The sequence below is a fragment of the Uranotaenia lowii genome, chromosome 2 (genome assembly GCF_029784155.1).
Source record: "Uranotaenia lowii strain MFRU-FL chromosome 2, ASM2978415v1, whole genome shotgun sequence".
Lineage (NCBI taxonomy): Eukaryota > Metazoa > Arthropoda > Insecta > Diptera > Culicidae > Uranotaenia > Uranotaenia lowii.
The window spans coordinates 235,581,912-235,606,911 of NC_073692.1; the positions used below are offsets into that span (position 1 = coordinate 235,581,912).

The following is a 25,000-nucleotide window of genomic DNA, read 5'->3' on the forward strand; positions in this document are numbered from 1 at the left end:
GCAAACAAAAACCCTTTATGCACTAGGAGCACAGGAATGCTCACTTTGCTTACAGGCGGCGAATTTGATTTAATAAAGCATAATTCAATTATGTTTTTACAGTGAAATGGTGAAACTTTGATGCCAACACAGAATAGACGTAAGATTTTTGGGGAAAACATGCCAGTTTCAAAAAATACACCTTAAATGTCTTTCAATATTCCTTGCCTTAAATGGTGATTTTTGGCGGCAAGATAGGTAGATCAAATCTAGCTATCCTGTTTTGGCGGTAACTCTTTTTTCCAATTCTGGCTTTAGCTCAGTCTGGGCAAATCTCGAACAGGTCATTCTCGAAAGTGTTTTGTTAAATTCGGGGGTCAAAAAATTGAACGGTATTATAAAACTATGCATAGTAAAAAAACTCTGCTCGAACAAAATGGCTCATTTTTGATAGCACTAAATGATCTGCATTTGGTTCCTGTATTTACCTTTTCGTCTGGAAAGGTGATTTTTCTGAATCAGCTCTTGTATTAACACTGCCATTTCATGAGGCGATTGACGCATACACGTGTTGTGCTCTCTGAAGTTGTAAATATCTCTCCAGCTTACCGTTATTCTCTTATTGCTCAATTCAGCGAAAATTTCCCCCATAACCTAGTGTAGAAAAGGATCAACAATTGACGATTATCTAGCTTTCATATTTTACCAGTTGAAGTTGAAACATACCTGACACTCAACATATGCAGCAATAACATCGCGAGATATACTAGTAACGCGATCAGGACAAACTGGCCCATCCAGTACCAGAGTTTGCTTATCGTCAGACAATCGATATCCCATTTCTTCGAATAATGATTCAGCCCCGTTCAAGTTTGAAGCTATTTCATGCTTGTAGAATCCAGAGTACATCTATTGGAAACCGATGAAACGGGAAGGGTTTTTACAATGATTGATAGTAAAAACTTAGTTTTGAATCAATTCTTTTACCTTAATGGTTTTGTACTCTTTGCGCCATGGCTTAGTGAACAGGTTATTCGCATACTGATTGATGGCTTCAAATCCAATAGCAGCTTTGTAAGCGGAAAAATCGTCATACTTTTCAATAGAACTGCAAAATAAAAAACTTGTTTAAGTGCATCATAATAATACATGTATTCTGTCATAGTTTACCTCTTAAGCACATTTATGGTATTTGGGAAAACAAATATTCGGCTATGTGGTACTTCACAAATGTATTGATAGATGAGTTCTGAAACGGAACGATAAATAAAAGAAATGTTATAGTTTAACACAACTAACACACTTTCTTGAAATCAAAATCTCAGCATAGATAACTGAGAGATGACACAAAGTGAGATCAATATAATTCACTCCACATAATTCAGTTTGCAATAGTTCCTAGAGAAGTTTGTTTCCGAATCTGTCTGGAGGCGTGTTTTTTTGAGATTCCATTCTAAATTTATTAACCTTGCGTATTCTAAATTTCAATGTAAATCAGCATTAGAGCCAAGTTAAAATCTTACCCTCTACTTGTTTCCTCAGATCGACTTTTTTCATAGATTCCTCGGAATCCAGAAACTGCCATAATACGTGCATCGTGTCTCTCCAAAGTACCTGCAGGTCGGTTTGTTGAGGAGGAATGTACTGATGATGCTGTTGATGATCATATCGCATTGCATTGGCCATTTCGGTAATACTCGTATTTCTTTGTGTTATTTATTTTCTGGTTTCGATATTTTCGTCTCACAGTTCCACTTGACACTTACATCTTGCTCTCATAGAGCAATTTTTTCTATAGATCTTGTGATATTTTTAAGTTATTCACCAACGCAATCAAGAATCTTTGCTTCGCTGGACAAATATCTTGGACAACAAATATATTTCGCTGCTGAACTTTTTTGTTCTCGAGGTCGCCGTATTGGGTTGAATTTTCGGGCTCCTTGCTATAAATATAAACGACTCAATGTCTTCTTCTATTCGTCAGATCTCACCACCGGGAAAAGAAAACTGACCAAGCGAACGAGAAAGGCGAAGGTTCTATTAAAAGATTTGCATATATGCCAGTTTGCTGGTGTACCATAAACCAAAATAACACCGAAAAAAGATAGAATTTGTGTTGTAGAGGAATGTTTGTCCTATAGGACTTGATTGCAAAAATATTCGTCACTGCACTTTCGCGAACTTAATAATTTCGACGGAACGGAGCCTACTACCGATTGAAATAACATCCAATGATAATCTTTAAACCTATAAGTCGTTTTTGTTGAGAGGTATCCAATTTTCGGAACCACCAGATATATTTTCGAACCACTTTTTTGCAAATATAGATCAATCCGAAATTCTCCCTGCTTGCGCTGAAAATATTTTTTTCTTTTTATTTGTTTTTGACATGTTATTCAAATGACATCGATATTTCCCAGTAAAAAAAGTCGATAAAATATAAGCCCGTTCAACAGCCAATTGAAATCGGTTTCAATCGATTTCGATTGGTAAATTGTTGTTCACTCAGCCAATGTTGTGATCGAAACTAATCCAATTGACGTTCAATGAAGCCAATCGGAATCGATCGAAACCAATCGAAATCGATCAAGCTCGAGAGCAGGATTCGTTTCTATCGGTTTCTATCGCACTAACACAAATGCAGTTGTTTACTGTCAAAAAACAGCTGATTCGGTTTGTTTTTTAATTTTCAAGTTTGAAAGTGATGTCATTCGGTGCGGTGTCCTCTGTCGTGTACTGAGTCGGTGGTGCTGTGCCATGCTAAGTCGGTGTCGGTGGTGCTGTGCTGGTCGGTGCTGCTGTGTCAGCCATGCTGTGTCGGTGGTGCTGTGCTTTTGCTGTGAAAGTCGTACTCTGCCAGGTGTTTTTTTTTTCAATTCTAGCGGAAACGCATCGGGAATCGAAAAATTAATTGAAAATAAAATTAAAGACCATTACGATTTTGCTTTTTTTTATTTAAGAAAATCAATCCCGATACCTCATACCTGTTAGCTGAAAAAGAAAATGACAATAAACACAGCGCGTTAGTATTAGGCTGATGTCATGCTGAAGCAACTAGCAACGCGACCTACAACGCAACGTTCACACGACTAACCAGCTCTCATTTGATCTCCATGGAAATCGCGCAGACCTGTCATACTGGTCGCTTTGTATAGCGCGACCAATCTGATGCCAATGTGTTTTGTAGCGCGACTAGTAGGAAATCCAATAGGAATATTGTTTTTTCTCGATTTGAAGCAGTGATTCCGGGTTTTAAGCACAATAGTACGAAGATCTGTCCGAACTTGTGATAATAAACTAAAAAATCTTAATCGGCGAGAAAATTTTCATGAATTCTTAGTTCCGGCAAAAAACAAGGAATTTTGTCTGTTCAATTTTCGGCATTCTTGCAATCCGGGTGGTGATTTGATGAGTTTTTGATGGCTCCCGAAAGAAAGGAGACGATTCAAAGCATTATCAGATGTAGAGAAGTGATGATTTGTAGGGAATTTCAAAGTGACAGGTCGCGCCAGCATGACATACCAATGCAATGCAACGCAATCTTATTGGAACGTTGCGTTGCGTTGCGTTGCTAGTTGTTTCAGCATGACATCAGCCTTATACCGTATTTGTTTATGCCGAGTGTTGCACTAGTGTTGCACTGGTGCACCACTAGGTGCTGTCAAACTGTTTGTTTATTCGGACGGTGTTGCACTGGTTTTGACCTGTCGGAGTTCTGCTTACGGACGGTGGCCCACCGATAATTTTGCCAGTGTTGCGAGAGAGCGTGTGAGTGAGCGAGGTAGCAATACACTGGCGAGGATTTGTGTTTGTTTTTATCGGGTACGGTGGAACACTCCACGAGTGGAGAAAACAAATACAGTATTAGTGTCTGGCTGTTCATTCAGCAGCCTGATAGAAATCGATCGAAGTCGATTGGAAAAACAGCTGATCAACTGTCAATCCATTTCAATTGATTCCGATTGACTTCTGTTGAACACACCTTATATTACCTACACGCAAACTGTCAAAAACTTACCGAGTAAGTTATTTTTACGCAACCGAGAGTTTTTGACGTAGAATTACGTCTTACGGCAACACTATAGGGGGGCAAATTGAAATTTGCGATCGAAACTCGCGTCACGAAAAACGCCTCTTTCAAAGACATCCCGCATAGCTTAAAACTGTACACTAAATCGTCCTTATTATTCCGTTCTGATTACATTAATAGTACCTTATCATATTGCGTCTTGGCTAGATGTGCCTTTGCTTAAACAGATAAAATATGATTTCCGAAAGATATGATTAATATTCCTAGAAACAAAATGATAATTTTTGCAACGCGATGAAATGATTATGAATTATTTCGGAAAGATACAGTCAATGGTCATAAAAATAAATTGAGAATTTTTGCAACACGCCAATTTTTCCAACCATTTTTTCTGCTGTCACTTAACTGCACGTGGCCGGGTGCTAAAAAATCTCCCGGCTTAGTTCTGGCCAATTTGAAAAAAGGTCAGAGGTGGAAGGAGTCGGAACGGTCGGAACGCTTGGCGACGGATCAGCTCTGTTGGTGATGGTGATGGTGAGTTCTTATTCAGCACTTGTAATAATTCATGATCATTAAAAATATATTTTTTTCCAGGTGCTGCAAGGCGAGGACGCGGAAGGCTGCGCTTTCGGTTGCGAGAACTGAAAACGGCAGGAGCGCAGTTCTAAAGAAAACGGGCATGGAACGAAATTGCGGTAAGTTCCAGTTCCTGACAGTGGAGTTGTCCGTTGTGACCAATATAGGTAGCCCCAACATTTCCGTTGTATCTCCGCATCCATCTCAGCAGCTCAGGAACGGAAGTAGTGGAACCGCCTGTGGAGGCCAAGAAAAGTCTTCGACTAAGTTTCGAGAGCAGTTTTATTCTGATGACGAATAGCTTCAAAGCTGTAAATAGATCATTTTCAATAAACTGGCCTACACTTTAATTTGCTTTACTTACAGCTTAGTCTGTCTTCTCAAATTATTGGCCTCTATTCTTTTACTCCAAGTTTACACAATCGAGTGATTCCTAAGGTAAATCGTGTATCATTTAGTCTTCTTTTCTAATCATTTAACTAATTATTTCCTTTTTTACTTACAGGTTTAATCAACAGGGATTCGACGGAACCACCGTATGGACTGGAGTGTCCGCAGGGACAGCTAACTATCTAACCCGAAGCTCAGGGTTATATGACTTCTAGAATTTTGAAAATTGTTAAACCAATGAATTTTAGGAAAGGTGTGTAAACTTACATGGCACAAATCGAACTTTGCGATAAACAAATAAACACGAATCAAAGAAGTAAAATATCTTAATTTTAGAAACTCTTCTAACATCTAAACTGCGAAGTCACGCTATCTAAAGTGGTAACTATTTGACATTTAATTTCCGGTTTAAGCTACTCTCGACCTACTGTCATCATTAACATCATTAGGAAATCTAGTCAACAAACTGAACTGCAATGATCACGGCAGGGTTGCCTGTTTGCCGACATCCTCCCCCGGGTGCATCTTGGTATCCACCGAGACTGCACTAAGTCGCCCAACATCCAATAAGGCAAGATTATGAACCGCTCGGCGTAGAATTCCATTGGCTGTTCTCACGTAAACTTGTCGAATTTGATCGTCTGATCCAGCAACCACCTCCTCAACACGTCCTCGTATCCATCCGTTTCTTACTTTGTTATCGACCACCAGAACTAAGTCCCCAACTTCAATTGGCCGAACTTGCTTGAACCATTTAGATCGGCGACGTATGATTGGCATGTATTCTTTAAGCCAACGTTTCCAGAAAACGTCCAGCTCATGTTGTATAAGATCCCAGGTGGTCTTCAGTTTACGCTCTTCTTCTACAGGTACAGTTGGTTGCTTTACCCCGTTGGAGCTTCCCAATAAGAAGTGGTTAGGGGTAAGAGCTTCGTATTCTGCTGCATCTAAAGGTAAATACGTCAGTGGCCTACTATTAACTATGCCTTCAGCTTCTACTAGAAGTGTTTGCAAACCCTCGTCATTTAATTTCCCCTCTTCATATGCATCTTTAATTGCACACTTAACAGATTGAACGAGTCTCTCCCACACGCCCCCCATATGCGGAGCCCCTGGCGGATTGAAGGCCCACTTCGTGTGACAGTTTGTGAAAGTGTTGGCTAAACCCCGATTAATTTGGTCTTGCAATATTCTCGACGCTCCTTGGAAATTTGTCCCATTATCACTGTAAAACTCTAAGGGTGCTCCACGGCGACCAATAAACCGACGGACGCAGAAAATACACGAAGCGGTAGACAAATCAAACGCAACTTCTAAGTGTACGGCGCGTGTAGTTAGGCACGTAAACAAACAAACCCATCTCTTCACTGATGAACGTCCCACTTTGACTAGAAGTGGCCCAAAATAATCAAGTCCCGTAAAGGTGAATGGGCGTTCATGATCGGCTAATCGAGCAGCTGGTAATGGTGCCATGATAGGATGCGACGGTCTTGCGTTTCGTACTTTGCATATTTGACAATCACTGCATACTTTCTTCACAACTTGACGCAGCTTGGAAATGGAGTACAACTGACGAATTTCATTCACCACAGTCTCGGAGTTAGCATGGTGAAAACGACGATGAAACCAATCAACCAGCAGTTCTGTTACCCTATGTTTCCTGGGCAAAATGACGGGGTAACGAACACCATACGCTACTGTTTTCGACGACTTCACTCGACTGTTCTCCCGCATCACTCCTTGTTCATCCAGAAACGGAATTAACTGGTAGAGCTGGCTGTTTGAGTCGATCTGCATCGAGGATCCTTCCCCACAGTTCATGGTATTCCTCAATAGGGTCATTTCTTCCGGATAGCTTTCCCACTGGACTTGTTTGAAGATTTCTTGTTCCGCTGCCAACAGCTCGTGTTGTTTTAAGACCCAGACAACCAGAAGTCGTATTTTCTTTTACAGATTACATCGTATAGAATGTTATTCATACTCATTTTCGTATATCTGCACCTACAATGTGCGGTCCATGCATATTCTTTATCGTATTTAAAAGCATTGCATGATTTTATTTCGACAAGAAGAGAGACTCGTAATTATGTACATATGAACTCGACCTTTGTGTACGACAATTCGCATAAAATCCGTGAAACGACCGATATAGGGTGATCAGCCGTGACTGAGAGATTTTGTCGTGCTATGCATAAAATAATTCGAAATAAAAAACGTATATAACTGCATTGATTCGTAATAATGTGCATGCAATCGTATACCTTTGCAAATTAATTCGCATGTCTGATTTTCGTAAAACGTATTTGCTGGCAATCGTAAAAGAATACAAAAAAAATCAATAAAATCGTTTATGATAATGGGACATCGATGATTGGAATCGTATTAAAGGAGGCTTCAAAATGTTGGTCTATTTTTAGATCATCGATGACGTGTTCTACGATTTAAAAGATTTAAGTTATAGAAATATACGATTTGCTTTTGGTTTAATGTCTTTGAAGCAAATCCCCTGGAATTTTTATATTCCAGATAGCGTCGAGGAACCATCATGAGCTGCAGATCGTATGGTCAGGGGATCAAGTCCAGGTCAGGCAAATAATAAATTTGTACGATACAAACTTGAATTTGGCAGCAAAAAAAGCATTTCTTTGAAATAATCTTATTATTATTATTTTTGGGAATGAATAAACCAATTGGTTTAAAATACAAAAATAATAATAATCTTATTTTTATTCAACTGACGGAAAATGAGAGCCTTGCACTCAAGTCGCAAAAGACGACCAAATAAGTCGTCAAACTTTCCATATTGTTACGAAAAATGTCGTATATTACAACCTCAATCATCTATATGATGATGTAAATTGTCATAGTATATTCCAAAAAGAATCAGGGTAGTCGTAAATGATGCGCATGACAAGTCGTGCAAATCGTAATTTAATACAATCCAAATCAAGAATATGTTTGCTAATGTACCTATATGGCCTCCAAATTGATACGTATATACTGGTTTTGCTACATTATATACGATATGTTTACACGTATATTTGCACGTATATTTGCGTTGCGAATTCGAAATACCCACCAAATGGTTGTCTGGGGACATCCGTATCAATGTGTCGTTTCTTCGAGAATATATTGACGAATCTTAGTGCGTATGCTACTGTTCTATGGAGTCGTTCCCACCGAGAGAATCGATTATATTCGATGATTGGGTCACGGCGGAGGTGGACCATTACTGTTGCTTTTTTCTCTTCATCAGTGTCAACAAAATACTCTCGCGATCTGGGCCAATCATCTTCCGAGGAAATAAGGAAATTTGGACCATCGAACCAGCTGCTGTCGTTCTTGAAATAAGGTCCGCTGCCCCACTTCGTGGCTTCATCTGCAGGATTCATTTTTGTAGGCACCCATCTCCACTCATCTCCTCTGGACAGCTCCTGAATTTCAGCTACTCTATGGGCCACGTAAGGTCGGTAGTTATGTGGATCAGCGCGTATCCATGATAGCGCTGTGCTGGAATCGGTCCATAAATAGCGTTGTTTTATCTCAATTTCATGGTTTTGCTGGACAAACTTCATCATACGGGCTGCCAAAACACACCCTTGTAATTCAAGTCTTGGAATCGTCACTGGCTTTAGAGGTGCTACTTTAGCCTTACCTGCGACTAAGCGAATCTCCCAGGAACCATCGTCACTCATTGTTCTTAGATAGATGACACAACTATACGCTGACTCACTGGCATCAGAGAACGCATGTAGCTGAGCATGATGATAGGTTTCCTCAGTGGCTCCGGAAAAATAACAACGGGGAACACGGATGTCTGCTATATAGTTGATCATTTTAGTCCAATCAATCCAGCGTTGATATACATCTTCATCCACTACCTGGTCCCAGCCAATTCCGGAACGCCACAGGTCTTGGATTAACAGTTTACCGTGTATCAAAAATGGTGCTAACAGTCCCAAAGGATCGAATAAAGTCATCACGCAGCGTAAAATTTGCCTTTTGGTAGGTCGGTTTTTTGTTTCAAGTAGTGTTTTCACCTCGGTACTCATCTGTGTAGCAAAGCTCATCTCATCACTCCTGGGATTCCAGAGCATTCCTAGAACTCGCTCTCTGGTCGAATCTTCTTTAATTAGGTCTAGGTGCTTATCTGTGGTGTTCGGCAGCTCTTCTAGATGTTCAAGAACAGTCAAACTATTTGATCTCCAGTTGTGCAGTGCGAATCCACCTTTCCTGTGTACTGACCTCACTTCCGTTGCTACTTCCTTCGCCTCTTTTTCATTTCCAAAACTTTGCAGGTAATCATCAACGTAGTGACGGTGAACTATGGCTTTTGCTGCTTTTGGGTACTGTTCGCAGTGCTGTTGTGCGTTGATATTCTTTACATACTGTGCTGATGCCGGAGAGCATTTCGACCCGAACGTTGCTACATCCATCAAATACACATCAGGTTGCTGTGTGGGATCCGATCTCCAAAGGAAACGCTGTGAGTTCTTATCTTCATCTCTTATCCGCACCTGATGAAACATCTCCTTAATGTCTGAGGTTACGGCTATATTAAACAGGCGAAATTGAAACAGCACGCTATGCAAAGAAGAAAGCTGATCAGGACCTTTAAGTAGGACACAGTTTAACGAAATCCCGTTCACCTTCGCTGCCGCATCCCACACTAATCGCACTTTCCCTGGTTTCTTCGGATTCGTAACGGCACCCAGTGGAAGATACCAAACTCGACGTGGATCTGCTTGCTGAAGTTCTTCACTCGTAGCTCGGTGAGCATAACCCTTGGCTACATATTCGCCTATTTGTCGATGTAGATTAGCTCGCAGCTCTGGGTTGCGTTCCATCTTCCGTTCAAGACATTCAAGTCGTCGTAGACTCATCGGATAGCTATCTGGCAGTTCCACGTCATCACTGATCCACAGCAAACCTGTTTCAAATCGATCATTCACTCGTCGTGTAAAGAGCCTTAACAACTCTAACGCTCGTTGATCTTCCTTAGATAACACCTGTCCGACAGTGACTCCAGTATCTTCCCAAGCGAATATAACTGCTTAACTATATCGTGAAGCTCTAGATCCTTCGTGCAGTTGCAAACGTGAAAACTGAAACCACTTACGGCTTGTCTATTTTGGTTCCCATACACGCACCATCCTAGTCGTGTTTTCGCTGCAACGATTCCTGAGTTATTACCTTCTTTTATTTCAAGCGGAAGAGCCAGCTGTAGATTATCAATCCCAATCAAAATAGTCGGCGTAGCATTTCTGTAACTCGTCAAAGGAAGTCCCATCAAATGGGTGTAACGGTTGACTGCTTCCTTCACATCAAAGCTCTGTCGTGGTAGATTCAATGTGGAAACCGTCCGGGCATTCGTTATCTTAAACCGCTTCTGCTGACTTTTACCAGATATGTCGAGGTCAATTTTCATGGAGTTCTGTTCCAAACGTGAAGTGTTTCCTGTCCAATGCAGACATAATGGCTGATGAACCCCACTTAGTTCTAACTGTTTGACGAGTCCTTCTTCAACCAGGGTTAGGTCCGATCCTTCATCAAGAAAGGCGTACGTTTCAACAACAGATTGAGCACCGTGAACTGTAACTGGTATAATTCGGAAAAGTGTTGATCCATTAGTGTGTCGATGAGCGTGATTCTCCACATGCTGAACTTGCTGGTTATCTGATGAAACCTTCTTGGAATGTAACAATGCATGATGTCTGTTTTGGCATCCATCAATGTTGCAGCGGTTGGTTATACGACAAGGTCGGCGTCCGTGACCATACAAGCAAACCTGGCACAAATTCAAAGCTCGTACTCTCCTCCACCTTTCGTCAATAGGAAGATCCTTGAAGGTTTCACATTCTCTAAGGCGATGGCCTGGTTCTCCACAACTTCCACAGTCTAACTCCCTAATACGCGGTGTATTTTCACTGCAACCTGCAACATCGGTAGAATGAGAATTGATGAATGCTCTGGACCTGAATTTATCACGAGTAACTTCACGAGAACTGGTCTTCTTTCCTTCCGGTTCATACACAATTACACTGGTTGCATCACGTGCAACGGTCGCCATGTAATCACTGAACGTTCTTAGATTCACTGTCTGCAAATTTCTCCGATGCGCTGCCCAGAGCATCCGTTGTTCTGAAGGTAGCTGTCGTGACCTACGGGTTTTCCGTAGCCGGAAATCTACATTGTTTCTTTATTTAGCCGCTATTTTATTCTCCTTCTCACAAAATCATATTTTTCTTTTTCAGCAATAGTCAACAAAACGACCATGCTTCATTACAACACTCTACAAACTGACGCCTTACAGTCTCGTATCTTTCTCTTACATGAATACTCTCTTCTTTTTCTATGGGAGAGTTATTCTCATTTGAGTTTTTGGCTGTGTATTTTTTCACTGTGGGACAACATCGTTTTCTCTTTTTAATTTCATTGAAAGTTTCTCAATAGTTTATACCTGAACTTATTATTAATATTTTGGTATTCTTCATTACCTATATTCTCTACATTCGCCTTCACCCCTACTATAAAAGAAGTTTTATGATCAATTTTCCTTAAAATTTTAATAACTTTCAATAATTTTGTTACCTTTTGCCACATCTAATACTTTTCAAAAACTGTTGTCATCATTATCATCCAACACATGGGAAGGCATTGTAAACTCTATTTTTAACAATCCCACAACGAATAGTTTTACCATTTAACGGAATAAAAAATATTAACACATCACATTATATACCCTTTTACCTTCATAATACAATGAAAAAGCTTTTTTAAGAATTCAAAATCTGTATCAATAGGAAGATAATAATAATCTACTTTGACGACGTATTCAAGCTAAGAAATTTTGTTTCAATAATACTTTGAATCTCGAAAATAATATGGTGATCTGATCTCGTATTAACCTTTTTTTAAGGATGTAGGTACAGATGACATTACCGATTGTTTATTCCTTTTTTGATGAATATTACTTCCAACTTTTACCATTTTTTTAATTTAGTATTCACTGCTTTTGTGTGTTCGACACTTTTTCTTCGAATTTTCATCTGGATGCAAATTATTTCTCAAAATTTGAAAGTTGAATTAGACCCCTCAATCTTACCTGGTATAAATGAGTACCTCTCGTTTGTTTGCCTGATTTTTCCTTCTGAAACCCATCCTAATTTATTTTCATATAGGATTATTTTCTTATAATTGATTTTTTATTATTTTTTTTACAACCTATCACTTCATTTATCTACGCCACAAGTTAACTGAAACTGTTTTTCTCATTTATCAACTTCTAGTTTTTGTATCCAACTTTCACCCAATTTATTTCTTTTCAACATTGGCTGATATAAATAAAGCTCTAGTAATTGCTTTTGCTATTTTCGAGCAGTTTTGTGAGTCAAATACTTCGAATGGCATGCATATTTTTAATCCGGAGCTGGTTGTAAGTAAATGTTTTACTCTGGTTTTTCATACCTAGTTGAGCAAATGCTTTCAAATTTTGCCATTCTAAAGTTCGAGCTAAGTAAAAGTTATTCGCTATGCTATTTTCTTAGTCATACTACCTATTGATTTATCATCTTCGAAAATTATTGTATAATAGTTCTTCAAGTAGAACTGTAGAAAATGGGGTGCCGAAATTTTAGATATTATTCGTTTGAATCAATTTTTAAAAATGTGATTAGATATTATACTATAATGCCTATTTTTCTCATTTTGAACTCAGGCGACAGTGTAACGTCAAATAAGTTTACTTAACAACACATTCGTTAGGATTTCGTAGAAACAAAACCATTTAACAATTCTCGAAAATAAGTTGATCCCCCAAAACTGTTTAACGCTTATTACTTTTGTACAGTTTTTTTTAAACAATTTTTCCACTCATGAGCAGTTTTTATAACAATACAACCCTGAAGTAATCAGTTAAATGAGCTGATCACCTTTTATCCATGCTAACATCCCAACGTCAAAGGAATGAACTGTCGTACATTGCAAGCGCAAGCAAGTTTTTATAACAAGGATTTCACGGGAGCTGAACCTTGATAATTTTATCATAGCACTTATGTGCTCAATAGGTTCTTTTCATTTTCTTTTCACAACTCTCATTTTCTCGTCTTATTATCTTTACTAAATCTTCTTCACACACGATAGTTCATTCTGTCCTGTTATAGAAAGGTTCTCTAATAATTTGCAATTAAGGATAATTCCCTGACCCCACGAATTACTTCTAATCCATAATGCCCAACTGATACTGCATCCCCGGGTGGAAAATCCGGTTTACTCCAAACTAGCTGCTCGAATGCTCAGAAAGAAAAATATTATTTACTTAAGAAACTATTTGACAATTTAACTGTGACGTTGCTATGACTTTACTACTACATTCGCATATCACGCGTTGCTCCACCTCTTCTTATATCTCGTGGCAGTGAGTTATTCTAGTACTACATTTACAAACTGCACGACTTTTTGTCAACAAACTCAATTTTCATTGCTAATAGCCTGCCTTCACGACGTTTTTCAATTGCAGATGATCAACTTTCTAAACAATATTCGAAAATTTCACCGCAAATGCGTCTAAACTCGTTCCAACGCTTACAAGCGCTTCATGATTCGAAAGCTGATCATACTAATGTGGTTAATAGAACTGTAAGTATATTTGGTTCATTTTCTAATCGAAACAGTGTCTGCCGGATCAAAAATTCATTCGGAAAACGTTCCAGTTTTGGGCAAAGCGAAATCCATTAAACCATTTAAAGTACGGTTGGCCAATGTTTCCAGCTCGACGATCAAGATGCTTTTACTTATTCTTTGTGTTAACTATTTTCTAGTGATGTGCCTGAATCAGATAATGATTTGAAAACTACGAATCAATTTATAATGCTTTCTGTTCAGTGTTCTTGCTAGAAACAAGTTGAAGAAAATCTTCAGAAAGCATATTGCTTTTTTCTTCTATTTTTTTTTGTCCAAGTACAAGCGTCTGGAACAGTTCCAACGCACGCACTGTTCCTTAATTTTAATTAAGAACAACTTCTTGATTTCTTGACCGTTCTTTCATCTATTTTTAATTTATAATGCACATCTGACTGTCTGAATTCCCTAAGCTAGTAACGTTGAAGTTTCCAAAAGGACTAAATTGTTTTCGTATAATGATTAGGCTTCAACGTCTCTTTATCTACCGAGTACAATCACCTTATTCAAAATCTTATTACAGATTTAACATAGAAGATATGCTAGCATTAATTTGTTGCTCAGCATTAAAATTTAAACATTCACAAGAAATCAAATGTAAGCTTCCAGTTTTCATGCAACTCAAAAATAATTTGATTATGATGATATTTGAACGAACTTGTCGATTGCCAACTTACAATGTTCAGAAGCTAATGGCTAGATTATGACTTTCTGCAGACTAGTAAATTTCTCTACTAATTTTCTTCTTTTTTTTATATTTATAAAATGGAAATTTAAGATTCACTCCTAGTATACCTTTTTATGTTCCAACATAGCATTTTTTTTGTTCATTTTTGATAAATTTTTTTACATATTTAGAACCAAATTGAAACTTCTAAGACTGATTGAAATTTCTTTCTATATCATTTTATCAACATCAAAATTCAAGTTTCAAATTGATTTTGTTTGATACACTCAGCCTCCAAGATTCTGGACTGCAAGATGATTTTTACACGATCTGATTTAAGATTTTCAACTTCATTACTTGATTCCCTACATTTACTCTAAAAACATAGAAACTTCCAAATTAGATAAAATTCCATCCTGTAGAAATTCATTCAGATTAAAAATCAAGTTCGGATTCTTTGTGATATACTCAGCTAACATATGTATATCTGGGTAGTCTGCAGGCGTTTCAGAAAAAGATACTGTTTGAGTATCATGGACTTTGAATTTAATTTTTCATTTTGTTTTAAACGCTTTCCTAACAAATCTCCAAAACAATATGTTTTAGTTATCCTTGTCAATTCCTTATCCATTATTATGATGATGATCTTTTACGATACACAAATAATTGAGATCAATACGTGAACTAGGACTTACTTATTTTAATAGCTTTTATTGTACTTGGCTTCTCACGGAGAACTTTTTTTCATAATAATTAATAACCATCTGTAGTGACCAGTAGTTTAAGTTTCGACATGATCTTCAAACCCCTTTTGGGAACTTGGTCGACATTAGCCGACAATGAAAGAGCTGTGCTCTGGTTGTAAAAAGAAAACGAAGAATAAACGAAGAGAGTCTTCCTCTTTTGGATTGACCACCAACTAAAACAGACGTGTTATTTTAATATCATCTGAAAATCAACCTATTTAAAAATGTGCTACAGATCATCACTTCTCTGTAATATTTATTGGTCATCTCAACTGGCGACGAGGATGGGATTTACGGTTTGTTTTAATTTCTGTTGGGAACACGCTGCGTAAGTTTTTTTTCAATTTTTTAATTGAGTGATGTAAGCAGAAAAAAAAAACGAATGGTGACGAAGGCCTTCCATTTGAAGTGTTTTATACTAATTTGAATCAATTTATTAGTTCGAATATGTTTTTTTTTTGTTTTTCCTGTGTATCGGATGCTAGTTTTTTGGTGAAATTTTGGTAAAACCCGATTTTTGTTTCGGTTGTTTGTGTGGAAAGCACATTTATCTTGCGATTTTATTCACCATTGTTGATTTTTTTCACACAGCATTTTGTGGTACATCAGTTTTATTCTTTTCTCATCAGTTTTTGTAGGAGTGAGTTCCTTCCTTTATCCATTTTCAGCTGAATTGTTGGACACACTTTTGATGATGAGCACTCACTATCATCACGTAAAAAGGGAACTTATTCAGAAGCCGCATAAATCAGCAGTTGTGAGCAGTGAGATGGATGACGTTTTTGTTGCTGTAAACTGTATTCAGTTTTATCACACCAACCACACAATAGAATTTCTTCGACAAGGTCGTTTTTTTGTAAGAGAACTGCCACCAACTGCAACTGTTGGTTCCGACTTGGTGCCTTTTTATAATTTATTTCTGGAACCAGATGTTACTAGTGCGACGGATATCTTTGCTCTACCTGAGGATTGGCTGCTGATAGCTGAATTGGCTTACTGTGACTTGGCTGCGGAAGAATGAATATATTCCTTTTATTACCGTGGGAGCACACTTGCCCAGCATCCAGGTGTGTTAGGTTCGTGGATTTTATTTAAGATTTTTTGGTGATATTTTTATTTTAACCTTTTGTTTCGTGAGGTTTTGTATTTTGATATATTTTTTTTGTACTTCTACCTAATTTAATACAAAACAAAGTTTTTGTGCTTTGCATCGTTGTTTTTTACGATAAGGTTACCAAAAGTACAGTTTTTTTTTAAGAAACCGGAATCCAATTGACGGAATTAAACAATTTATTTAAAAATTATATCTAGATTTTACTTATTTCGTTTAAAGTTTATCAGGTAATTTGGATCGTATTTCTTATTAGGTTTTTATTTTGCTTGAGGAAAAATCATCTCATCAAACGAAAGTTTCATTTTTGATCTTGTAAACAACAATTTGGTGAATATTCACTTAAATTATTTTGTATGGTGATTTAGCAACTCTTTTGTAATAATAAAAACTTAGAGAAATAATCGATCAAGAAAAGACGCGGAAAATGATTTTGGTTACCTTTACGTTTGTTAAAGGTGATATTCAAAGTTCACAGATGGTGTTAGATGGAAGATTAATATTTTTCATTTTTAGTAGGTATCACCAAGCATTTTTTCATAGTTAACACAAGTTTCTTTTCCAACTATCCGATTTTTTTTCTAGCAGAGAAATGACTTTACAGTCATTTTTTTTGTTTGAGGGGATAATAGTAGGTACTAAGAAAAACTACAATAAAAAGCCTAAAATGAAAAACAAGCATTTGTAAAAATGATATAAATATAAAATTTCACTCAACATGATATTGTATTGTAAAATATATCCATATTCTGGATTTCTGAAATAACATAAATTATAATGAATTTAGTATGTATTGTTAGGATACTTTCGAAATGAAAAATCAATTTGTATGTACACAACTTATTAGTAAAACTATTGTAATTTAGAGATGTAAATCTTCTCTGCTAAGGGTGGAGGAGTTGTAGTGACCAGTAGTTTAAGTTTCGACATGATCTTCAAACCCCTTTTGGGAACTTGGTCGACATTAGCCGACAATGAAAGAGCTGTGCTCTGGTTGTAAAAAGAAAACGAAGAATAAACGAAGAGAGTCTTCCTCTTTTGGATTGACCACCAACTAAAACAGACGTGTTATTTTAATATCATCTGAAAATCAACCTATTTAAAAATGTGCTACAGATCATCACTTCTCTGTAATATTTATTGGTCATCTCACCATCAAATTTTTTCTTATAGGGAGAGAAGTTATTTAACTGATATCGCTTCATATCTGCTTCTCAACCCTTTATTCGTCCCAAGGACCATAGCTGAATAAATCTCAGATCCATAGCATAGCATGGGGTGGCTACACACATCTAGTATCTACCGATACAAGAGGTACAACCGATAATCATAACCAAACCAACACAAGATACTTCAGGTTCAGTTCAGCCGAATAGTTTTCAGATCCAGAATACAAATTGAACTGTATACTCTTCTATTGTCGAACATGTAGATTTATTTTTAATTTTACGTTTAATATTCTATGCAGAGTATAATCACTGATCACATCATAATTGAAATACTCAAGTTTATTTCAGTTATGCGATTAAAGGTTCATTAAAGGGATATGAAAGCGTTTTTTTTGTGTATCCTGACGAACACTTAGTTTTACTTGAAGTAATCAATATTAGTCTTGTTGAATTTCTCACAAGAACATTATTCATAACAGCAAGTTACCTGTTTTCAACAAAAAACGATTTTATAATTTCATACAATGCTGTAATTTATCACTCTTGTTTCATACAAGCTTCTCAAGCTCTCGACTTCCCAGAGACTATTATGGACCTCACAGGGCATGTTGGTGACCTCACAAAGTCTACGATTGACCTCACAGGGCATATTGGTGATCTCACAGGGTCTATGATTGGCCTCACAGGGACTTATACCATTTGTTCGAATTTTCATCTTTTGTCTTCCCAGAGACTATGAGTGACTTTCCAGAGACTATGAATGAACTCACATGGCATGTTGGTTGACCTCACGGACATATACCATTTTTTATCAAATTTTAATCCTATGGAATGACTTTATTCGCAAGCCAAACTTCCAGCTTGTCAAACTTTGGATTACCACCTGTACTTACAATAAGCCTCTCAGAGTTACGATTATATTCTTAAAGCTTTCGTCTTCCCAGAGGCTATGATTGACCCCTCAGGGTATGTAAGTGACCTCACAGGGACTCTTAAAAGCTGTTAAATGCTTATATTCTTCAAACGAGTTTATTCGCCGTAAATCTTTTCGATTTGCTTTTCATTGCAAATGAATTACCAGCTTAAGAATTCTCATAACTTTGGTTCTCAACAAGGCAATAACTGACCTTCAGAGCCTTTTTCTAAGTTTTTTTTTTGCTTTTTCTATGTGGCCAATATAAATGAATAATATCCTTCACGAATAACTTAAAGTTTTCGCATACATTTGAGAATTCCTTTTACATTTAAATTAGTGTCATCAACTAAAGTGGTTCATTTATTCTGAATATTACTCTACATGACTTTTCAATTTATTGTAATCTTTTGTTTTCAAGTCTATGTTGCCTTTTAAAGCTTCAAAATGTTTATTAATCTTTTCATGATTTCCCTTACTCTACCCTTAGGGACTGTTATTAACCCACCGGGACTTTTCGTGTTATTATTCTTAGCTCGTTCCAATGAAATTTACTCTTTAGGGACTTTGTCCACCCTCGAAATACTTCATTATATTCATATACAAACTATGACTTACCCCCAGGGGACCTTTTTAACCCCTACGGGACTTTTATTTCAGAATTCTTTTTTGTTTGATTTTAAGAAAAACTTAACCTTTAGGGACTTATTAACCCTAGAGGACTTTTTTTTTATAACCTCATTTACCCTTTGGGGACTCTAATAACCCCAATGGGACTGTTATTATTATTTTATTTTTTTTGTTTTAAGAAATAACTCACCCTATAGGGACTCTTATTAACCCTAGAGAACTTTTTTTTGTTTACCTCATTTACCCTTTATGGGGACTCTAATAACCCCAACGGGACTGTTACTATTATTATTATTATTTTTAAAGAACAACCTAGAGGGACTGTCACCCTAAAGGACTTTTGTTTTACATTTTTTTTTCTCACTCACCCTTTGATAATTTTCAATAACTCCAATGTAACTATTTAGAATCAACATCACTGTTAGAGATTTTTATTTGCCCTTAAGGCTCCCATTGTTTAAGTATATGTAATTATCTTTTAACTAATCCCAAGGACATTTTTTTTTTTTTAATCTTAGGATTGGTTTTTTTTTTTGTTCATCTTTACTTCACACCCATTAAATGATTAGCTTCGAAGTGTTTCATCTGATATTCAGGAATTTTCATTTGCACTAACAACCTACTCTGATATACCAATAATTGGGACAATGCTTCATATTTTTAGAACCACACATCATCATCTACATCAATTTAGGATTTCAGGATCAGAGAATCACTTATCAGCACCGTAGAAAAAAATTTTCATTCAGTTTGTGGAATTTATTATTACCACCAGAAAATTGTCATTCAATACCCTCAAAGGTCACAAACTTAATCCTGTCGTCATTCCCACACCAAATCTGTTGCATTGGCAAAACGGACGCCATTTTATAAAGCTTCAAACAGTTTTAATTTAACGCATCAAAAATCTCCGTACAATACATACCGTTTCGTGGGAGCTGTGACCACGCCATTGTCGTGACCTACGGGTTTTCCGTAGCCGGAAATCTACATTGTTTCTTTATTTAGCCGCTATTTTATTCTCCTTCTCACAAAATCATATTTTTCTTTTTCAGCAATAGTCAACAAAACGACCATGCTTCATTACAACACTCTACAAACTGACGCCTTACAGTCTCGTATCTTTCTCTTACATGAATACTCTCTTCTTTTTCTATGGGAGAGTTATTCTCATTTGAGTTTTTGGCTGTGTATTTTTTCACTGTGGGACAACATCGTTTTCTCTTTTTAATTTCATTGAAAGTTTCTCAATAGTTTATACCTGAACTTATTATTAATATTTTGGTATTCTTCATTACCTATATTCTCTACAGTAGCTTCGCCACAAGTTCCTGGATCAATTGCGGGTTGAAAAGATGAGAGAGTTCGTTGGCCGCTTCAATATGCCCACACAAAGCTTTTACCGCTAATCCAAACTCCACCAGACCTTCCAATTTGTCAGACCTAATGGCTGGAAGCGAACGTATTTGATTGAGAAGAGAGTTGATCAGTACTTCCGGTCGTCCAAATCGAAATCGGAGTTCTTCAATCACTTGGGGCACTGCTGCTGGGTACACGAGCTGACTTCGAACTGTTTCAAGAGCACTACCACACAAACACTTTTGGAGACGCACCATATTCTCACCGTCTGTGAATCCGCACGCTGCCGTCGTGTATTCAAAATTAGCAATAAACATCGGCCAATCTGCCGGATCACCGGAAAACCGCGGTAACTCACGAGCTAGCGACTGTCTAGCATTAAGTTGTTGTGGAGTTGGGCTTGGATGAATCATAACATTGTTTGTAGAATTTATGGGGGCGTAGGGGTATTGCACTGGGTGCAGCGTATTAAAATCATTTCTTGCGGACTCGTAACGCGTTTGAGCAGGAAAACTATTAAGGTTTATAGAGGGGTGCCCAATTTCAAACTTAGGTTCAGCGGTATCAAAACGCGGCTGACCAGAAGGGTTTTCAAAGTGTGACTGACTAGCAAACTTACTTGAGGCTGAGCCATAATGTGGCATATCAAATTTGGGTGGAAAATCATTCAAGGCATAGTATTTAGGTTTATCAATAGAGGCTTGACGCTTACCTGTTTCGTTGGGATAGTTTGGTTGGGCAGGAGAGTTAACATTTCTCGTTTCTATAAACCTTACCCTCGATGCGGATTCAATTGGCTGGCCGATCAGCCGTCGATTATCTTCCAAACTATACTTGCTAAACATGGGAACTGTTTCCATGTTACTCGACCGTAGGAACCTATCCTTAAGCACACTCGGCGGTTGCAGAGTGGGATCAGTCGCTGCGTCGACTAACTTCCTTGTCGTATTACGAATTGGAACGGTTCCGATGTTATTAGCCTTTCCTGTCAAGGCCAAAGTCTCCCTACAGAGACTCAAAAGATCCTGCACGTCATCTGCTGTGGCACTCCCATTCAGTTCAAACTGATCCAAACGCTCAGCCAAACTTTGCCTCCTTCGAGCATCATTCATATTCGCACTTTGATTAATTGCTCCAGGATAAAGGTGAGCATCTTCTTCCGTACCGTCCGCATTAGGATCCGAATGGCGAACCCAATCACGAAGTCGCTGCTGGTTACCTTGGATACTCACCGAACTCTTTCGGTTTCTTGAGCTCCGCGCGACGACGTTGTCCAATAATTCCTCCCTTTGCTTGAGAAATCTTTCTTTCATCGCTAATTCCAACTTCTTGGTTTCTATTTCCTGCTCTTTTATTAAGCGGCTCATAGAATCCGCTAATGTCAGGGTGTCACTTCCAGATTCCAAACTGCTTCGGTGGTCATCCTTACCAGCAGAGCACGATCGACAAACATAATCGTAGTCCTCGATGGAGTCTTCCACACCAGCACACGAATAGTGTCGCCAAGACGCACATTGGTCACATTGAACCATATTCTGGTACGCATCACATTGTGTGCAGTCAACGCAGTTGAATTCCAGCTCCGGGTTATAATCCTTTCCGGCCATCCTCGACCGGTTAAGCTCTTTGAAGAATGTGGAGGCCAAGAAAAGTCTTCGACTAAGTTTCGAGAGCAGTTTTATTCTGATGACGAATAGCTTCAAAGCTGTAAATAGATCATTTTCAATAAACTGGCCTACACTTTAATTTGCTTTACTTACAGCTTAGTCTGTCTTCTCAAATTATTGGCCTCTATTCTTTTACTCCAAGTTTACACAATCGAGTGATTCCTAAGGTAAATCGTGTATCATTTAGTCTTCTTTTCTAATCATTTAACTAATTATTTCCTTTTTTACTTACAGGTTTAATCAACAGGGATTCGACGGAACCACCGTATGGACTGGAGTGTCCGCAGGGACAGCTAACTATCTAACCCGAAGCTCAGGGTTATATGACTTCTAGAATTTTGAAAATTGTTAAACCAATGAATTTTAGGAAAGGTGTGTAAACTTACATGGCACAAATCGAACTTTGCGATAAACAAATAAACACGAATCAAAGAAGTAAAATATCTTAATTTTAGAAACTCTTCTAACATCTAAACTGCGAAGTCACGCTATCTGTATGTATGTATGTATGTATGGATCTGTTTGATTGGCAGAGAGTTTTATACTCTATATCACCACTACTTGTTTATACACTCAGAAATAAATAAAATATCAAAAAGTTATTTTTTAGGTATTTTCACGTTTCTCCCTCTTTACGCACAAGGATATTTCTCATGGTGTAATTACTGGGATATTTCTCACTGAGAAATATTTCTGCGATTAAAATTTATGCATTGAGAAATGGACATCAGTGACATCTGGTGGTCATAAACAGAACGAAATTTAAGGCGACCGTTGAACTAATGAATTATTATTAGAGCTCTCATGAGAAATAAAGAAGATATTTTTAAGATTTTTTAACTTTATTGTTCAATACATATAATTTAATTTTGTAATATAATTAGAAACTTCACCTATTCATGAAACATTTCTTCAAAAAATAGTCTTAAACTTTGACGCGCATACGTTCCAACAAGGGAATCGTTTCCGGATCATTCGGAACGAAATGAATCTCTGTTCTCCGAGCCATTTTCTTATGTAGTCTCAGTAGGAGCAATGCTGGCCCATGTTGCAATGGTGGATACGCTTGTAGACATGCAGGTTTCTACCGGATGATAGATTTTTGTTTTCTGATTGATCTGATCCTTTTGCTGAACTACCTGTAAACGAAAAAAAAAAATAGGATAAATAAAATCTTTCTTCTGTATGACTTCATTGCAAACAAATTGTCACATTTCTCAAGAGTAATCTTAATTATGGCTACCTACCGTCAAATGTGATGCTGACTGAAAAGTGGTATATATTGGTTTGGACTGGTTTGTTTCGGAAGGAATAAACTCCACATTTTTTCTTTCCAGCTCACGTGAACCGGAGACGATTCGATGAAGTGAGGTAACGAAAATTCCAGAAAACAACAACAATGCAAAGTAAACAAAATGAGCCGTAAAAGAAATGACAGATTGAAATGTTTCGCGGTACTAAAATTTATGCACAGAATTATTTCTCAAGGAGAAATGTTTCCAATGCATAAAAAATAATATCGCGATACTTATTTTTTATGACCTTGAAAAATTATTCGCCTAAAAATTTCGGGATAAATAAAAAGAAATTATTTTTACATTTTTTTCATTTCTGAGTGTATGTTGATTTTCGTTTTTTCGTAGGGATGCTCCTTTTTTCCATAATTTTCGATCAAACTTTCTGTTTTTCTAAATTTTCATGCGAGCTTTCTCTAGGAAACTGAGGATTTCCTTTAGTTTTGTAACTTCAAAATTTTGAATAATTTCGATCAGATTGGAATATCGATCCCAATCATAGTGATTCCTTATATGATTGAATTGAATGCATTTGAGAACCCGAATAAAAAAATACTGTTACCAAACAGTTACTATAATAGTTATAAAACTATTTGGAACAGCGTAAAAAAACTTTTAGAAAACGGTATCTGACATCGTAAAAAACATTCCACTAACTGTGAATTCCAAAACGACGGTCTGTTGAATATGGCGTTAAGTTATGTTACTGTTTAGAACTGTTAAAACAATTGTATGGGGCGACTGTTGTACGAACAGTTAAGATAAAATCCAAAAATCGCTTACGGAAACGTATTTAGAGCATAAAACTGTTATTGTTAAAGTATTCTAAAAAGTACTGTTGTAACTGAACGTTAACAGTAACAGTTATGCAAAGATTTACGAAACGGTCTTCCAACGTAATGCAAACGTTTTTTGGAATCGTAGGTACGCGGATGGCACACACACATTGAAATGTTGATTGGGATTTCGGATTTTGAAATACTTTATTATCGGAATTGATTTTTAGTTTCTTTATTAAATTGATGTCAACTTACATTTGTTAATGATCCGGATGAATCTGGCGATTGATGCACTAGCTTCCATGCCTGGTTAGATGGGACAGTATTCGCCATTCTTACTGCGAATTTCGGTATGAAAATTTCATTTAATCTTCTCTCCGGCAATTGATGATTTCAAAGGACAGTCTGGTCAATAAAGACCCCCGGAATTCTGGACATTTGATTGGTGTGTCTCGTCCGGTTCGTCCGGCCCAAAATCTTCTCCTCCGGAAAAAGCTAGCAGCAATAACCTGGAAGGAAAAGGGAAAAAAAGTTTCTCAATATTTACTTTTTATTGAAATAACGTTTTCGCCACAATGTTTTGGGTAAATATTTGATGAATAATGAATTGTGTGACCTACCTGTAACAAACAGCCATCCAGTGAATTCTGGTACTGCCGGGGCAGTCGCGATGTTGAAATTTTGCCGGACATCTTCATTGCCGCACTCGGTAGAGTTGGGGTGGACGTTGCAGCTGATTCAGTCGCCTTCCGGTTCCCAATGCCGTTTTTGCGTTGAAAAGAAGGTGGAAGTAGGCGTTCCCCGTTGGTGTTCTACCAAGACGGCGTCCGAGGCTTTTTTTCCCGTTTTTCACTGCCAGATCCCCGACGAGAACAGCGAAAACCGCGAACTAAACAAATGATAGGCGGAAAACTTTCAGGGGTGCCAGGTTCGCCGATTTTTGAATTTTCGAAAAAAAAAGGATTAGGAAAAAGTTTACGACAAAATTTAAATCAATAATATCTTAAGAT

The 25,000-nt window shown here is 37.5% G+C and overlaps 1 protein-coding gene and 2 long non-coding RNA genes across 5 annotated transcripts; 2 read left to right on the top strand and 1 right to left on the bottom strand.

Moving 5' to 3' along the window:
* Positions 1 to 6: 6 nt before the first annotated feature.
* On the bottom strand, positions 7 to 2,375 carry LOC129745709 (protein tamozhennic-like). 3 transcript variants are annotated; one of them, XM_055739014.1, is made up of 6 exons: positions 1,992 to 2,375; positions 1,503 to 1,922; positions 1,150 to 1,228; positions 967 to 1,087; positions 706 to 888; positions 7 to 633 (listed from the first exon to the last, which is right to left on the bottom strand). In XM_055739014.1, exons 2-6 carry the CDS (start codon positions 1,663 to 1,665, stop codon positions 436 to 438), a joined length of 744 nt encoding a protein of 247 aa, XP_055594989.1. In that variant the 5' UTR covers positions 1,666 to 1,922; positions 1,992 to 2,375; the 3' UTR covers positions 7 to 435. The 3 variants fall into 3 exon arrangements, with proteins under 3 accessions (XP_055594989.1, XP_055594991.1, XP_055594990.1); XM_055739016.1 differs by having other exon boundaries at positions 2,227 to 2,356; XM_055739015.1 differs by having other exon boundaries at positions 1,503 to 1,986; positions 2,227 to 2,243.
* Positions 2,376 to 4,140: 1,765 nt separating this feature from the next.
* On the top strand, positions 4,141 to 5,429 carry LOC129749483 (uncharacterized). Its single transcript, XR_008738059.1, has 4 exons — positions 4,141 to 4,543; positions 4,604 to 4,896; positions 4,952 to 5,023; positions 5,091 to 5,429. It is a non-coding gene; the product is annotated as an uncharacterized LOC129749483 (long non-coding RNA).
* A 16,464-nt stretch (positions 5,430 to 21,893) lies between these two features.
* Positions 21,894 to 22,304, top strand: LOC129743723 (uncharacterized). Its single transcript, XR_008736664.1, has 3 exons — positions 21,894 to 21,956; positions 22,012 to 22,083; positions 22,151 to 22,304. It is a non-coding gene; the product is annotated as an uncharacterized LOC129743723 (long non-coding RNA).
* Positions 22,305 to 25,000: the final 2,696 nt, after the last annotated feature.

Bases quoted from the DNA above. Each gene is read 5' to 3' on its own strand.
- LOC129745709 (XM_055739014.1), bottom strand. From the start codon at position 1,665: ATGGCCAATGCAATGCGATATGATCATCAACAGCATCATCAGTACATT. The intron at 1,088-1,149 runs GTAAACTATGAC...TTTATTTTGCAG, and splicing joins ACCATAAATGTGCTTAAGAG to TTCTATTGAAAAGTATGACG. The intron at 889-966 runs GTAAAAGAATTG...GGTTTCCAATAG, and splicing joins AAGAGTACAAAACCATTAAG to ATGTACTCTGGATTCTACAA.